The 15059-nt window shown below is 38.4% G+C and overlaps 2 protein-coding genes across 7 annotated transcripts in view; one reads left to right on the forward strand and one right to left on the reverse strand.

Moving 5' to 3' along the window:
* Positions 1-11865, reverse strand: part of Nxpe4 (neurexophilin and PC-esterase domain family, member 4) — a 56870-nt gene extending 45005 nt beyond the window's left edge. For all 3 annotated transcript variants that reach the window (XM_005378166.2, XM_013510943.1, XM_005378167.2), the window contains exon 1: positions 11785-11865. The gene's annotated coding sequence lies outside the window, so the exon portion shown is untranslated. The remainder of the gene's footprint in view (positions 1-11784) is intronic.
* Nxpe2 (neurexophilin and PC-esterase domain family, member 2) overlaps positions 10468-15059 on the forward strand; it is a 42581-nt gene continuing 37989 nt past the window's right edge. For 2 of the 4 annotated variants that reach the window (XM_005378163.2, XM_005378165.2), the window contains exons 1-2: positions 11980-12055; positions 12991-13096. In XM_005378163.2, the coding sequence (XP_005378220.1) occupies positions 12030-12055; positions 12991-13096 (132 nt within the window). In that variant the 5' untranslated portion in view covers positions 11980-12029. Of the gene's footprint in view, positions 10535-11661; positions 11771-11979; positions 12056-12990; positions 13097-14274; positions 14353-15059 lie in introns of those variants that run through there. The other 2 variants (XM_005378164.1, XM_013510942.1) reach the window with 2 other exon arrangements.

Consider the following 15059-nt stretch of genomic DNA (forward strand, 5'->3'; position numbering starts at 1 on the left):
GGAGAAATGAAAATGTAGCCTGAACTGTAACAGACATTTCCTTCTTGTGTCAGGATGCTAAACTCTTGGTACATTTTACCCAAGAATCAAGCTGAGGCAAGAAGTGGTGAGTAGATCTGGATTGGCCAAGGCCATCCAGGGAGCTGTTCTTCATAGCCTCACAGTACCTGATTTCAAGACTTCCTATAAATCTATAGAAGTCAGGACAATATGCCATTGCTGAAAAGTTAGGCACAAGAAAACAGAAAACAGTAGGCCTTGCAGATATTGGTGCACATGTGTATGAGTGATAGATTTTTGATGAAAATGCAAAAGCAATTCCATGGAAAAAATTGTTGTCTGTTCAAGAAATGATGCTGATCTGAGATGAATACACATGTCTCAGATGAAGGAACACAAATGGAAAATAAATATATGGAAACATGTTCAGAATCACTGGTCTTTTGAGAGACACAAAACAAACCTGAGATTCCATCTCACCCCAGAAAGAATGGCTATCATCAAGAAATCAACCAATAACAAATGCTGGAGGGGCTGTGGGGGAAAAAGGCACCCTTCTCCACTGCTAGTGGGAGGGAGGACTGGTGCAACCACTGTGGAAACCAGTATGGAGACTCCTCAAAAAGCTAGGATGAGAGGTCCCATTCAGCCCAGCTATTCCCTGCCTGGGTATCTTCCCAGAAGAATTAAAAACATCGTACCACAGTGATATATGTGTACCCATGTTTATATCAGCACAACTTATACTAGCTAAATCTTGGAAACAACCCAAATGCCCATCAACTGAGAAATGGATAAAAAGATGTGGTCTTTTCATACAAGGGAGTACTACTTAGCCATATAAAAGGATACACTTGAGACTTTTATAGGTAAATGGATGCAATTTGAGACAGTAATCATAAGTGAAATAGACTTGCATGTGTAAATACTATATTGTCTTCCTGGTGTGAGAAACTGAATGAATAAATAAGGTTTAAAATGTACAATAGATTTTGTAAAGTGTGAAAAAATTGTTTAAAAGAAAAAGGGAACTAGGATGGGGGAAAGGAGAAAGAAAGGGAGGAAAAGGCAGAAAAATGCAAGTTGGTTATACTACTAGTGTCTCTGAGTTTAATGAAAAGGAAGATTTCTGCTAATATTGATTGAAGAATTTTTCATGCCCATATCTTGTACTCTGAGTTACTACTTTAAAGAGAACAATGCACAATGTGTTAACTATTGTCATTTTCCTGTTATTTTGTTATGAAACTTTGTTTTACCATAAAATAAGAAAAATTTAAAAAAAAGAAATGATGCTGGTACCACTGGACATCATATGCAAAAAACTGACACTTGATCCATATTTATACATGTACAAAAATTAACTAAAAAGAAATCATAAGCTTAAATACAAAATTTAAAAAATAAGTAAGCACTGAAGAACATCTTTGTGATCTTAGATTATACAACAATTTCTTTGATATATCACTATTAACACAATTTAAAAGAGAAAAAGTTCATAAATTGGACTTCAACAAAATTAAAAGCTTGTGTTTTCTTTTATTTTGTATTTGAGGCAGGGTCTCACTCTGTAGTTCATGATGGTCTTTAACTCACTGTGTTGCCCAGTCTGGCCCTAAACTCAGAGCAATCAAAAGCTTCTGTTTTTAAAACACACCCCTATTCCAGCCACAGACTGGGAGAAAACAGCCAGGCATGGCAGCACACGTTTGTAATCCCAGCATTTTAGGGGCTGAGACAGGAGGATTTTTGTGAGTTCGAGACCAGCCTGGGCTGCAAAGTTGAGCTCAAGGACAGCCTGAACTTCATAGTGAGACCCTGTCTCAAAAAGACAAAAAAAAAGAAAGAAAATATTTGCAAATCATATATATAATAAAGGACTTGTTTCCTGAAAAAATTAAAAATTACATGTGTACATGTATTCACAGATTCAATAATAAGAAAATAAACAATCCAAGTAAAAATTGGGCAAAAGTTTGAACATTCCAGCAAGGAAGATATACAGATGGTAAAAGAGCAAATCCAAATATGCTCAATATCATCTGTCATTAGGAAAGGGAAGATTAAAATCATGATGTCAGCTCTCACATCTTGCTGGTGGGCTGCAAAAGTGGTGCACTTTGGGAAACAGTTTGACAGGTTCTTATAGTGTTAAAATAGACTTGCTGCATAGTAACACAATACCAGAGAAATGAAAATTATGTTTGCCCAAAACCAAGTAAATGTATAATATTTATAGTTTCTACTCATAACTGCCTCAAATTGAAAATAATTAAAATGTCTGTCCACTGGGTAAAAAAGCTGGGATGCATTAATATAATGGAATACTACTCAGCAGGAAAAAGTAAGATACCCAAGTAATAAGAATCTCCAATATATCACGCTAAGGATAAGAACTCAGACTGAAAATGCTTTTACGACATTCTAGAAAAGGTAAAGAAAGCAATAGTAATATTAAACAGATTAAAGGGTTGCTAGGGCCTGAGAGAAGAGGCAAGGATTGACCACAAGGGGCTATGAGGTAATATTTTGAGTGGTGGAACTGTTCTATATCTTGGATGTAGTAGGTTATGTTACTATTAAATTCATAGAATTGCATATCAAAAATGGTGAATTTTACTGCATATAAATTATACCTCAATATGTTGAATTAAAAAAATTCCAGATAGCATGTCATTTTCCACCTGTGCTCCCTGTCGGTCTATTCTGAAAACACTGAAGGAAAGGAGTTCCATGAAAGTGCAAATTTGTTAAAGTGACAAGCACACAATTTTGTATGCATTGAAATTCATGACATCAGGTAGTATCTTATACTCCCATCCACCAAACAAAACATAGACTGGGGCTTCATCGATGGTTCACAAAATTGCTTGGCCACTCTCTTCCCATTTTCTTCATAATAATGCTATATCTTGGCAAAATACAGAAAATAGTGTCTATTTAAGGTACAGTCTATAAAATGATTGCTCATCTTAACATAATTTTTCATCCTGTTATACGATAAATAATTTGAAATGCAAATTTCCCCCAGCTTTTTCTCTAATTACAGTGCTGCATAAACCTATCACGTCTCGATGATGTATTATTAAAGATGTATGTCCTGAGTTTGACCTAAGTTTAAAATTGGTATGAATATAGTACCTGGTTTTATACCATTGATAGTCATGCTTTGTGAAAGCCATGCTTATTTAGTCAGTATTCAATATATCAGTACTAAGAAGGAAGAATTTTCAAGCCACCTGTGGTGGGTCACACCTATAATTCCAGCACCTGGAAGGCTGAGGTAGGAGAATTGCCATGAATTTGAGGCTAGGCTGGGCTATATCGTAAGTTCAAGGCCAATCTGAACTATATAATGAATCCCATCTCAAAAAACAGATAGATAGATAAAAGAATTTGAAAAATCTGAAGGTCTCAATGTATGTAGAGAGATCAATATCTTTTAAAATACTTCAACTACTTCTCTGAAGCCTACATAGTTAACATCAGGTGTCCACAGGACAGGACTTGGACAGCCAGAACTGCTTACTAGAGTCAGTGTAGGTGGAGGACAGTTCAGCATGTTAAAAGAATTCATAATCTGGCCTCAGAAAGACAGAGCATGTAGATGACAAATGTCTAGAAGCCAGGGAGTCAGAGAAAGGCTAAGACCACATAGGCTAGAAATTCCTTCTTGGAGCTGATTTGCCTACATCACACAGCTCTGACTAACTAAAGCTACTGTTATGGTTTGTATCTAGATGTTCCCCCAAAGCCTCATTTGCTTATAGGTGGGGCTTTTTGGAGGTGGCTGGATCTAGGGTGTGTGATGCTGGAATCAAGGATGTGATGCTGGGATTCATTTACAGTGTGAGTTTGAATTAAGGCTGCCCCACCCTGGGTGTGAGTGTTATCAGCCCTAAGGTAGCATGGATATGATATAAGGGACAGAAAGAGGGTCACTGCTTGTCACTTGACGCTTGCTGCTTGCTGATTTGCTTTGTGCCTGCCACGGACTGTTTCTCCTCTGTGATGCCCCTCTGCCATGCCACCCTGCCTCGGAGTCAGCCGACTATGGACTGAAACCTCTACAACTGTAAGCCAAATAAACCTTTCCTCCTTTAACTCTGGGTGTCGAGTATTTTGTCTCAGCAACGAGCAAAGTAACTAATACAGTTACCATTTGTGGAACACTTACAATGCCCTAGGACCTTGGTTTGCCCCAGAATGTTTATCTCCATAACATAGCTTTGTGCAATTATTAGAATTTTCATTTTATTAGAGACCAAGTGGGTGGCAGGGGCAGGAGCTGAATCCAGAACTTCCGGATTCTGTCTTTTTCCATACTCTCCTGCATCTCGTGAAGAACTTCCTAGCACTCGGGCTTCTTTAGTCCTGATGTGCCTTTTCCAGACTTCTGAGGCTTCCCACCTCTTCAGGTTGCCATTCTACCCTTTCCCCTGGCCCTCTCTCCCTCCTCAGGGGCCTCACGGTCTCCTCTTTGCCTTTATGACACCTATATATCTGCTCCCCAGAGCAGTTTCATTCCTCTTTAATCAGAACACATAGGAGCATTTCCACTCTGACAAGATTCCTTGCTAGCCTGTGGCCAGAGCCCAGACCTTTTGTAGTGAATGTCCCCTAGCTGCATAGTTGCTCTTCATTTTGAAGAGAGGAAAGTTTTTACCTTCAAAGTAACTCAGTGTAATTGTTTTCAAAATTTAAAATGTATATACCCAGATCACTTTTGACTTTTTTTGTTTAAAAAAAAAGTCTGGATTGAGTTAGCTCTTTACACTGAGCTAACTTTCTCTCTCTTTTTTTTATTTTTAATTTTGAGGCAGGGTCTCACTAAGTTGTTAAATTGCCGAGGCTGGGTTTGAACTTGGAATCCTTCTGCCTTAGCCTCTCAGACTGCTGAAATTACAGGCATATGCCCCACCATGTCAGGCCTTCATTTGTTTTAAAATGTTATCTATTAAATTTCAACAGAAGAATGTTTTTTTTTCCTACCACCTTTTCCCCCAGAAATGTTAGAATGGTATAACTGAAATTCACTGGACTGAAGGTCAAGAGACATGTTCTGTCCTAAATCTTTTGTTTAGTAAGCTATACATCCTTAAATCATATAGTCACTATGGTTCTCCACCTGAAAAGAAAACAGGTATTGTCTCATCACAATTTCTAGAAGGCTTAGAGACTCAAATCACTGGTGTATGCATATAATAAACTTTTATAAGCTTACAATATCAGCTTGTCCTGAATTCTCTCTTAGTGTATTTGTGTGTTCCTTATAATTATAGACTTTGAATTAAATTCTTATTTTAATTGTAATGGACAGAATTACCAAAGGAAATACTGTGCACACCTCTATGTAGATATAAAACACACCTACACAATATCATATCCACACCCACAGTGCCCAGAAACATAGACACAGAGTTTAATATTAAAGAACAAAGGAGTTCTCACCCTCAGAGTCTATCCCTATTTATTCTTTCATTCGTTCAATAAAACTTTTTTGAGTACCTGTTAACTTGCTCAGTGTTGATTTACCTGAGCTATAATGACCATATGGTTCAATGCGTTGTCTAAGTATCCAATGCTATTTACATGAAGGTCTATATCCTGATTGACGGAACATAGAGGAACTACCTTTTCTTTTCTAGAACTTGTAGGAATCATTCTGAACTTTTCTAATTCTTTCTTTTCATTTTATAAATCAGGAAACAGAGTTAGTGCAAAAACACTAAGCACAGCAGATATAAAAACACTAAGGGTTTCTTAATAAATGCAGCTGTAAGTAATAAGTACGTACATTTCTTTTAAAATATTGACTTGAAGCTTAATTCTGATGTAATACAATTCTAAATGTTAATTCAGTCGTAGACGATCACTCCTTAATTAAAACATGCTATAAAGGGGGCTGGGGATTTAGCTCAGCGGCAAAAGCGCCTGCCTGGCAAGCGCAAGGTCGTGAGTTCGGTTCCTGGTACCAGAGAAAAACCAAACAAACAAACAAACAAACAAAAAAAAAAACAAAAAAAAAAAAACAAAAAACATGCTATAAAATATGTTCATAAATTCTCGGCTATTCCTCCTTCTATGATGTGGAGACTGATTTCCCTTCCTTGTATGTGGGGCTGGGCTTCACTTGCTTCTAACGTGGAACTTGGTAGAAACGCTGGCATTTTAGTCAGTCATAAGAGGCACTGTCTTTTCATTTTCTTTGCTGCTTTTCCTCTTGGATTGCTTATTTGGGGGAAGCTAGTTGCCACATAAAGAAGACAGTCAAGCAGCCCTAGGAGAGTTCTACATGGTGAGGAACGGTCTGTTGCCAATAGCTAGCAAAGATTTGAGACTTCATCACAGCAGCCATATGAATGCATGTCTTGGGAGTGCATCTTCCAGCTCCAGTCAAGCCTTCAGATGATGAATACACCCAGCTACCATTTTGAGAGCAACCTCATTACAGGCCCTGAGCCTGAGCTATCCAGGGCAGGTAAACCAATCCGGAATTCTCAACTACACAAACTGTGAGATAATAAATGTTGTTTTAAACCAGATGCCCATAATTACTATACCGAGGTTACAAAAATAAAAGATATAATTCTTAATTTTAGAAATACAGTACACACACAAAAATAAGCAACTACAAAAATTATAATGAATGATGTGATACAAGGAGGTTGGGGTTCTAAACGTACGCAGAGAAGGAATCCTGGCCATGATTATGGAGAAGGATATTCAGGAAAAAGTGTTTGCAGAAATGAAGTGCAATTAACATGAGGCAGGTAGATGGTGTTCTTATTATTAAGTGATAGTGTCTCAGCTCCAAACTGCTTTTCTATATTTAGCTTTGTGATTCTGGGGCTGGGACACTGTGCACCTCAGTTCTTTTTTATTGGGATCTGTCATTAAGAGGCACTGTAGACAGCTTTAAGGCTGGAGGAAGAAGATCAGAGACTGCTCTTGCCTGTCTGCTTCCTGTTCCTGCTAGCAAGGAACATGCTAATCAGGGTTCTCCAGAGAACTAGCCACAGAGTAAGCTAGGATTTGGTCAGAGCCCATGGGGAAAGAGAACAGGAGTGGACAGAGACTATGATTTGTCTTTATATTTTCTGCATAAAATATTAATAAATAGTTTGTCAGTCTGTAATCGATATTACAAATATAAAATCAGACGTTTATGGATAGAAAGATAGAACAAGAATCTTGGTCTGTTTTATGCCATAAAACAACTGGATTAAATTATCTGAACAACAACCATTTTAGAAATCTGGAAAGTAAACAAAAATATGCAACAAACTGAAGCATTTGTTTAAGAAACAATACTGAAATTGGATTGAAAAATAGAAAAAAGAGTCTTCTAAATCTCCACAACAACAGCAAGTCGGTGGCAATTGCTTCTCCTCCCCTACCTGCAGCTCTTCAGCCGGCATGACAGAAGCTGGCAGGTGCAGTGGGTTTCCTCACCTCTCAGTCAAGAGAATCTCCCCAGTAGGGTCAGAGCATCAGCATTTCTCATCTTCACCAGTTCTATGTTGCAGAAGCTTTATTCTAGCCAGGAATGGCCAACAAGTCCTGAGTTCTCCTCTCCCCAGACTCTACTTATAGGCACTATTCCAGTTGTAACAGGATGAAGCATTGTTCCAGATGTGGCAGGCTGAGAAGACAAGGCCCAAGTCACCCCTGACTCCAGTTCCCTGGAGATTTAAACTGACAGAAGAACGAATCAGCAAATTTGAAGATAGATAATAGAGAAGATGAAATTTGAAGAACTGAAGAAAAATTATGAGAAAATAAATAGATCCTCAGAGAAACATAGTAAGACTTTACCCATATGTAATTGGAGAATTGGAAAGAGAAGAGAACCACCTCCAGTTCAGGGTTGGAGATCTAGCCATGAGGCTCAGTTGCTGACATTGTGATCTTACACCAGTTTTGTAGCCACTGTGTGTCCCAGGCTCTTTGTCTATTATATAAGGACAGCAAGATTATGAAACCAGCATGAGTTAATTATAATTGTATATTTTGGGAGTACAAAGTACAAAGGATTTGTCTTACTGTGCTATAGGTGGCTGCAGCACAAAAGGACTAAGAGCATGCACATTTGTTACCCTTTCTGGGGTCAGTGATTTCACTTGTATGTTTATGTTACCCAAGTTAAGTTAGTATTAGCTTAAAATAGTGTGTTATTACCGTAAGATATTATGTGTAAGCCTCATGGTAACCACAAAAAAAAGATTAATGAGAAATAGAGAAAAGAATAAAAGCATTCCACTGCAAAACAAAACAAAAAAATCATCAAATTAAAGCTGGGTTTGGTGGTGCACATTTGCAATTCCAGCAAAGGCTGGGGTCGGAGGATTGCTAGTTTGAGCCCAACGTAGGCTACATAATGAATTCAAGGCTAGTTGGGACTGTGATAGTGAGACCCTTTCCCAAGAAATAAATCATCAAATCACAAAGGAAGACAGTAACAGTATAATAGTGCAATGAAGTCATTATAAAACAGAATACAATAAAAATGACAGTAGTAAATTCTCATCAATCAGTAATTACTTTGAATGTAAATGTAAGTGGGTGAAATTTTCTAATCAAAAGGCAAAGGATGACTGAAAAGCTTGAAGAGAAGATCCAATTTATGCTGACTATGAATTAATCATATTAGTTCAATGAAAGGATAGAAGAAGATATCCCATTCTGTGCCAGTGATAACCAAGAAATCATGGGTAACCATGTCATACAAAGTAGACTTGTTAGAATGTGTTATAATCACCAAGAAAGGGTAAAAATAGGTGTTGCCAAAGATGGGGACTAAAGGAGATCTTATGCATTGGTGATGGGATTGTAAATTAGTACAACATTTATGGAAAGTAGTATGGAATTTCCTCAAAAAATTAAAAGCAGGACTATTATATGATACAGCAACTTCCTTGTAGGCATCTTCCTGAAGCAGTTAAAGGCACTACATTACAGTGTATTACATGCATATCCATGTTTATAGTAACACAACTCATCGTAGGTAAGTCTCAGAAGTGGCCTCCATGTGTGACAATAGATATATAGATTCATGAAATGTGGTATGTATACACAGTGGTATACTCTTCCACTGTAGTATAAATAAATCTTTAACATTATTCATCCTAATTGAAGCATTGGATCATCTGACCTCCATTGCCTCCTGTCCTTGACCAGTTCCCAGCATCAACTATTCTGCTCTCTACTTCTATGAATTTGATGTTTTCATATTCCACATAAGGTCAGTGAGATCAAGTAGTGCTTGTCTTTCTGTGTCTGATCCATTTCACTCAGCACAGTGTTCTCCAGGACCATACATGTTATTGCAAACTATAAGATTTCCTTCTTTATCACAATTTCTTTATTCATTAATCTGCTGGTGAACACCTCAATTATTGCCATATCTTGGTTATTATGCTGCAATGAACACAAGAATGCAGATTTTCCTAGGCATACTAACTTATCTCCTTTGAATTTATACCCAGTAGTGAAATTGTTGGATTATCTGGTGGATTCTCATACTTAAGATCCTGAAAAAAAATACTCATGCAAAAACATGGAGGAATTGTTAAGACTTATTGTTCTTTTTTGTCATTGGTTTTCTTAGGGATTGGGAACTCTTTTTCTTTTTTCTTTTACGTGTAAAGGAGGAAGAGTGCGTCACTGGTAAGTTCTGTTTTTTCTCCATGCTCACATTTTTGTGTGTGAGTGCTAAGCTCCGCCCTACTTTTCCTGTTGGGCATGATTGGTCAATGGTGTCCGACTTAGAGCTCTGTTCTCTCCAGCCGCTCCCAGTTTAGTTGCACTCTAAGTTATTGCTTTCTCCACCTAACTTTATGGTATGGATTTATGGGTACTCCCCCACATCCCGCTCCAGAAGTCCTTCTTTCCATATACCCCAGTCTGTGGCAACCATCCAAGCCAAGGTGTATCTCTGATCATGCTGGCCAACTGGAAAAGTAAACAGACCACTGAGTTCTGTGCTGGAGGTAGGCAATGGGTTGGACAGGGTGTGTGTCAAATGGTCTGATGGACTTAATGCCTGCATTTTCAGACCCCAGCCACTCCAAACACCACACACAACCCTTCTGGCTTCTCACTACAGACAAAGGATATCGAAGTCCCTCCCAGCCTGAGTTTAAACTTCCCAGGGATCTGTATCTAACCCAACCCTCTCTGTGACTGTCCCTTGTGATCATCTCCCACCCAGTCACTGTCGTAAGGTGACCCCAGAAACCCTAAGTGTAGTCATTCTGTAGCTCAGTCTTAAATAATTAACCAATTCCCAAAATGACTCCCGATGAGACATTCTCAAATGTGGTGGGTGCTGCACTAGATTTCCTCTCTAACTATTCTTCCAGTGGAAAATTACTTTCTGAGTAAAACACCATGGTGTTTTTCCAGTTTACAGTACTGTAGACTTTTCTTGGGGCTAGCATTACTGGCTCAGTCTATTGTTTTCTCTAGAGATGTTGACCTTCTCCTGGCTTAATTTAATTCAGCATAGAGAAGACCCATCCTTCCCTAGGAGGTAAGGTCAATATTCCACTGAACTTGAAAGAACTGCTTTGTTCTGTTCTCCCCATTGTGTTCAGTTTTCCTGTAGCTTCTAGATTTCCTGTTGGCACTTTCTTGATTCTCAGAGAAATACTTGCTTTTTCTTTTTTCTTCATTAAGTTGTTTTTTTGTGTCCTGATTCCAAGTCTTGGAGAGGCTGTATTTTGCTGCTGGTCTTTACCAGCACCGTTTTTATTCAACCTAAACTTAATCTTTCACTAAGCAATTTAATCTTATGAGACCACCAGTTAGATGCAGCCAGTCATTGCCTGGAATGAGGTGATGTGGTACCTGACTGTTATCTTACAACATTATACATAGCATATGGCAGTGGGGAGGAACATGCCTTACAAGAAGGAGGGAAGAATTCGCAGGATTTCTAGCTCTTTTATTTTGTTAAATTCCTTTGAAAATTATCAAAAAGTCTATGGCCATACCACCCTGAACGTGTCAAATCTCATCTGATCTTGGAAGCTAAGCAGGGTCGGGCCTGATTAGTATGTGGATGAAAATTATCAAAAAACCACCCTTTGTTAATTTCCCACATGTTGTGATTGTAGTCTTGGTATTCATATAGTTATATGGGTACATACCTGGAGCAATTGGGATAGAAGCAAATAAATCCATACACATATCTGAGTATACATGAAACATACATGTGTCTATGTACATATCTAAATCTAGATATCTATTGTCTATGTCTATATACAGACATATTTACATACAGAGACCTTTTGGTGGAGCACGGTCTAGAATGTGGTCTTGTGCCACATAGTAGTAGCAGGTCCCCTGGCCAATAGCTGCTCTGTGACAACTTATTAATTTTAATATCTTGACACTTACATCTGTTGAGTTCTGCTCTTTTGTAGTCTCTCTTATGCAAGTTGCAGTGAGGTACAGACCAGGACTGCTCCCTTATGATCTGAGATTCAATTAAAAAAATCATCATTGTTGAAATGCTCGATGTATGCAGTGGTATAGAGCAAGGGAGAGAAGTTTACAAAGAAAGCACTCCGAATACTGAGAAGAGTCAGCAATGAACTCTTAGCCATTCTGAGCTGTGGACACGAGTTTCTGTTTGCCCTCTTTATAATTTTTCAGGTTCTCCTTCTGCTATCCTGGAACTGACTGACAAATCAACACACGAGCCAAACAAAGGTGTGAGCAAGTGAAGTGTACTCTCTATAAACATGCAAATCTTCGTCCAAAGGTGACTGACCTTACCTTGCCCTTAGAAGTCCATTCTCTGAAAGCAAACTTCAGAGTGTCTTCCTGGCTTCTTTCTTCTGGCTCTGTAGCATGAGCAGGAACAGGTCACTGAAAAGGAGGCTTGTGATACCAGCTGGCAGGCGTCAGCCTTTGATCAATGAAGCTTATAGGGAAACTGCAAGCCTGAAATAAGTGCAGAGACTGCTTTAATCGAGGAGATTCTCTGGACAGCTACAATTGCTGTGGGAGAACATAAGAATATGATGGAGAAGACATGCGTCCATAGGTGTGTACCTTCTGATTCTTACCGGTAGGCCTTAATGTCAGAGACAAGAGGGAGAACCATGGCCTAATCAGTGCTGCATAAGGCAGCACGTTGGGGATAGCAAAGTAATTTTATTTGGGGATGGGGTGTACTTTAAAATGGAAAACAATGGAATAAAGTAGAATAACTAGAAAATAACACAGTGCATTTCATACAGTAGGTATCATCTCATGAGAATTCTGATGTACGCTTTTGTGTGTTCATAGGTCCTGAATTGGTATTTGATGTTTTTCCCCCTGTGGGGCCAGTTAAAAATGTTTGAGGAACATTGGAATAATTTCCCTCTTTGCCACACACTTTTGGGAGTCTGAGTATGAAAATTAAAAGTATAATTTCGACCACTAACACTGAGCTTTTCTGAATACTGTAAAGATTGCTGTTTGGGGAGCTATTTATCAACTATTCTAGCATGAGGCAATAAAAATCTGATGTGGAAGCAAGCTATCTACAAAAAATAATAGGAGATTTATGACTAAGCCTCTGGAGGTAAATAAGACCAGAGGAGGACACTATCCCATGTGTGTATGTGTGTGTGTGTCTGTGGAATTTAGAGACTGGCATCTATTACAGGGCACCAGGACAAAAGTATTTCTTTCAGTAAGCAATCACTAAAACCTTGCTGCTCACACTGAATCCTGGATGAAAGAAATGGTTCAGAGACATGATGTGATTCCAAAACAGAAGAATTAACCTGAAAGTCAGAAACCAGCGATTCTTCAGCTAGTTTTGTTCCCTGTCTCAGGGAAGAGCCTTGTTTCTGATTTCTAACAGGAACTCTGAACACCCAGGGATCATCACCCTCTTCTGGACACTACTGAGGGGGAAGTGGAGTACACAGAGACATATCGGGTTGATTTGACTAAGTGTGTCATTATTTCTCCTATCCTCTCTTCTAGGATACTTGCATTGTTTCCAAATGCCATAGTTCGCAAATTATTGCTAATGCTGATATTTACCTTAGTATTCTGGCTCATTTTCTTGGCATCAAAAGACCACACAAAGGTAGGCATTGTTTTCTTTTTAAGAATCTCACAGAAAGTGACAGTGTCTCCATTTGAATGTTTCCCTTACCAAGGCAGGAAGCCAAACTTAAAAGCATGTTATTTTACCAAAAAACTGTGGGTCAGGGTCTCTCAACAGAGCCCCTGTCATTAATCTGTTTGACAGTGTACATGCTATTATTGTATTTTAGTGCAGTGGGATTTGAGGTTGTCTTTGTACTACCTGGCACTGCTTACCAGCCTGCCTCAAGGTTTTCTCCTCCCTTGGCACCTGAGATTCTAATCTGACTAAATTTCTGTGTTTCAGTTTTCTGCCTTCTTTCCACAGTTCTAAAAAACTCTTTGTGTAGTCCAGTTACACAGTTTTTCTTAACTGATCATGCTTCCAGTTTCTCCTCCTCCCAAACATTGAGATACCATCTTTATTTAATACTAGAAGCAATCCCACCCTAACTTCTTAGCATCTCTCTTTTTCTGTTTGACTTCACTCCTTTTTTGCAGCTGTACTTCTTACTTCCTACTACATACTATATAATGTACTGATCTACAATGTTTGTAGATCTTTGTCTATCTTGCTTCAGTGTATAGTGACCTCTAGGAGGGCAAGGATTTTGGCATCTATTTATTTGCTGGTATATTTGAAGTGCTTGGAACAATGTCTGGCATGTGGTAAATGCTAAATAAATAACTGGTAAAGTTATTTATTAATAATAATTTAAATAAATAAAGAAAGACTGTTCAGTCATCCATTCTAGGTAGTAAGTGATGGTGACCTGAATTGAGGTACTAGTAATGATTAAGCAGAAGTCAGTGAATGTAAGAAAGAGTTGACAAGTAAGAGTGATTGACTAAGCTGGGGTGAAAAGTTGAGTTTAACCAGGCATTACACTCCAGGTTTGTTCAAGTGCATGGCTGGTGATTCCATTTATTGAAGTATAGACAAGAGTAGGAGAAATGGTTTTGGAGAACAGAAGATAAATTTATATATTAAAAGTCTAGGTTTGACTTTTAATATCATCCAAATGGATGATACTGCTTCAGTAGACTGTTGAATATACAGATCTGAGGCTGAGAAAGACCTGGCTTAGAAAAGTAGATTTAGGAGCATTAGAATACAAATAGCAGGTGAAGGCCTGGTGTCTAAGACATCTTGTTTTCTTTGTAGAGTGAGAAGGAAAAGCTGTTCATGATGAAACCCTGTGGACCAGAATAAGTACTGGGCTGAGAAGTGAGTGCAGGAGAGAAATTGAAAGAAAGGTTAGAAGAGAATTCTTGAGACATTTAATTGATAGAATATTGGGGAGCTCAGAGATTTTCTTTCTTTCATATGGGAGACATTTGAATGTACCTAAATTCTTTTGGGAAAAACCTAATAAAAAGGTATGAAGTAGGAGAGAAAATGTGTGGTTACAGTTACAGTAAGAGGAAGTTGATTTGCCCTATGACAACTCATAAAGGTCTGAGAAGATTCAGGAACAAAGAGCTGTAGGTACTGGAATATCTGCCTCCATGAATGTTGAAGTCTACCTAGAGGATGTCAGACTTTTAGACCGACCACAAGCCAAATTATTCAAAATCTTTGATAAGAAATGAAAGAAACCAATGGCTGAGAAAATGACAAAGAAGAAGAGCATTATGTGATGATGGTGACATGTGGTCAGATGTATCATGGAGAGCAAAAGACCTTAGAGTTTCTTGAAAAAAGCATAGAGTTTTAAAATATATCTATACACACATAAAAGAAATGAGTGAGTACATATGTGTACAGCATCTTTCTTTTAGTCTGTTTGGGTTGCTCTAACACAGCACCATAGATTGGGTGTTTTACAAACAATAGAAACTAATTTGTCACATTTCTGGAAGGTGGGAAGTCCAGTATCAAGTCCAGAGCCATGCATGGTGGTGTACGTCGATAATTCCTACACTCTGGGAGGCTGAGATGGAAGGATTAGAAGTTCATGCCC

Source organism: Chinchilla lanigera, unplaced genomic scaffold, assembly GCF_000276665.1.
Source record: "Chinchilla lanigera isolate Chin_1 unplaced genomic scaffold, ChiLan1.0 scaffold00011, whole genome shotgun sequence".
Lineage (NCBI taxonomy): Eukaryota > Metazoa > Chordata > Mammalia > Rodentia > Chinchillidae > Chinchilla > Chinchilla lanigera.